We start from the raw sequence: 1,170 nt of genomic DNA, 5'->3' as shown, positions 1-1,170 counted from the left end.
ATTTATTTACAAGGGAATTCCAAAATAGTAGTCATTTCATCGTGTATTTACACTGTCCATTTGCAGGCATACTGGGGTTCCAGTCACTCATCACTAGAGGGCGCCACACTTCAGAACCAGGGTCTCCACGTGAGTGCGGATGACTTCTGTGACTGAGTGGGGAGCGGAGGGGACCTCGACGAGGTAACCGAGGGGTAGTGGAAGACCGTCGGGCCTGCCTGCTGAGCCAACGTGGGCGAGGAGGAGGAGGAAGTCACGTGGGCGGGCAGAGCGTGAAGGGAGTGCGGCAGGGAGGAAAAAGAGGTGTTGGCCGACAGAGGTGACAGGCTGGGAGAAAAGGAGAAGTGACAGGCGAACGAGGGGAAAGGAGGAGAGGAGGAAGAAAATGTGGAGAACCAGGGGGAGGTGGGAGGAGAATGGAGCGGAGTGGAGCAACCATGAGGCTGAGGCGGGGAATGCGAGAGGAGCAGAGCGTTGTGGGAATCTTGAATCTCAGATGTGCTAATGACCTCCGCTGACGCCGCATCCGTCAGTGTCGTGCGGGAGTTGAACGAAGGCTGCTGTTCGGCCCGATGCTTCTCCGCATGGTGCTTCAGCCCTTCCATTAAGCCGGCTCGCTGCAACGCCGGCATCTTATGCATATAGCTGGCCATTTGCCACATACACTGCCGAAAACCTGCACCCTCAACGGTAAAGCAAGGGGGGCCACTCGGGTCGAAACTTACCACACCACTGGGAGCATCTGGTGGATACAGAGGGAGCGGTTCCCTCATTAGGTGTTGCAAAGGTTGACATGAACATGACTAGATCAGTGATTCCCAACCAATGTGCCGCGTAAATCATCATCTATCTTTAGTAGTGATATATGGTGACAAGCAGAACAATTAAATGCTCTTCCACGACATGGCGGAAGGTATTTCATTAATCTGTGTATCCACTTGTCTCTCTCTTCCGCCTCAATTTTGCTTGGTGGTGTGCCATAAGAATTTTCAAAGAAACTACCGGTATGTAGTCCACTTCAGCTCAATGGAGGTTGGGAAACACTGGCCTAGAGGATATATCACATTGTGTGACTAACCATTGCTCATTTTCTTGCCATCTGTCCACTTGTGAAGATATTCCACAGTCAAGTCCAAAATTTCTGCTTTCTCAATTTTGGGATTCTGCAAA

General features: G+C 51.5%; 1 protein-coding gene across 1 annotated transcript; it reads right to left on the bottom strand.

Annotated features, from left to right (window-relative positions):
* Window positions 1–60: 60 nt before the first annotated feature.
* On the bottom strand, window positions 61–1,158 carry LOC109509461 (uncharacterized). The gene is made up of 2 exons (XM_019859309.1): window positions 1,079–1,158; window positions 61–742 (listed from the first exon to the last, which is right to left on the bottom strand). Exons 1-2 carry the CDS (start codon window positions 1,086–1,088, stop codon window positions 111–113), a joined length of 642 nt encoding a protein of 213 aa, XP_019714868.1. The 5' UTR covers window positions 1,089–1,158; the 3' UTR covers window positions 61–110.
* Between the last annotated feature and the right edge of the window lie 12 nt (window positions 1,159–1,170).

This window comes from Hippocampus comes, unplaced genomic scaffold (assembly GCF_001891065.2).
Source record: "Hippocampus comes isolate QL1 unplaced genomic scaffold, H_comes_QL1_v1.1 C16906032, whole genome shotgun sequence".
Lineage (NCBI taxonomy): Eukaryota > Metazoa > Chordata > Actinopteri > Syngnathiformes > Syngnathidae > Hippocampus > Hippocampus comes.
Note: the sequence above shows the minus strand (reverse complement) of the source record. Positions and strands in the feature narration are given on the sequence as shown.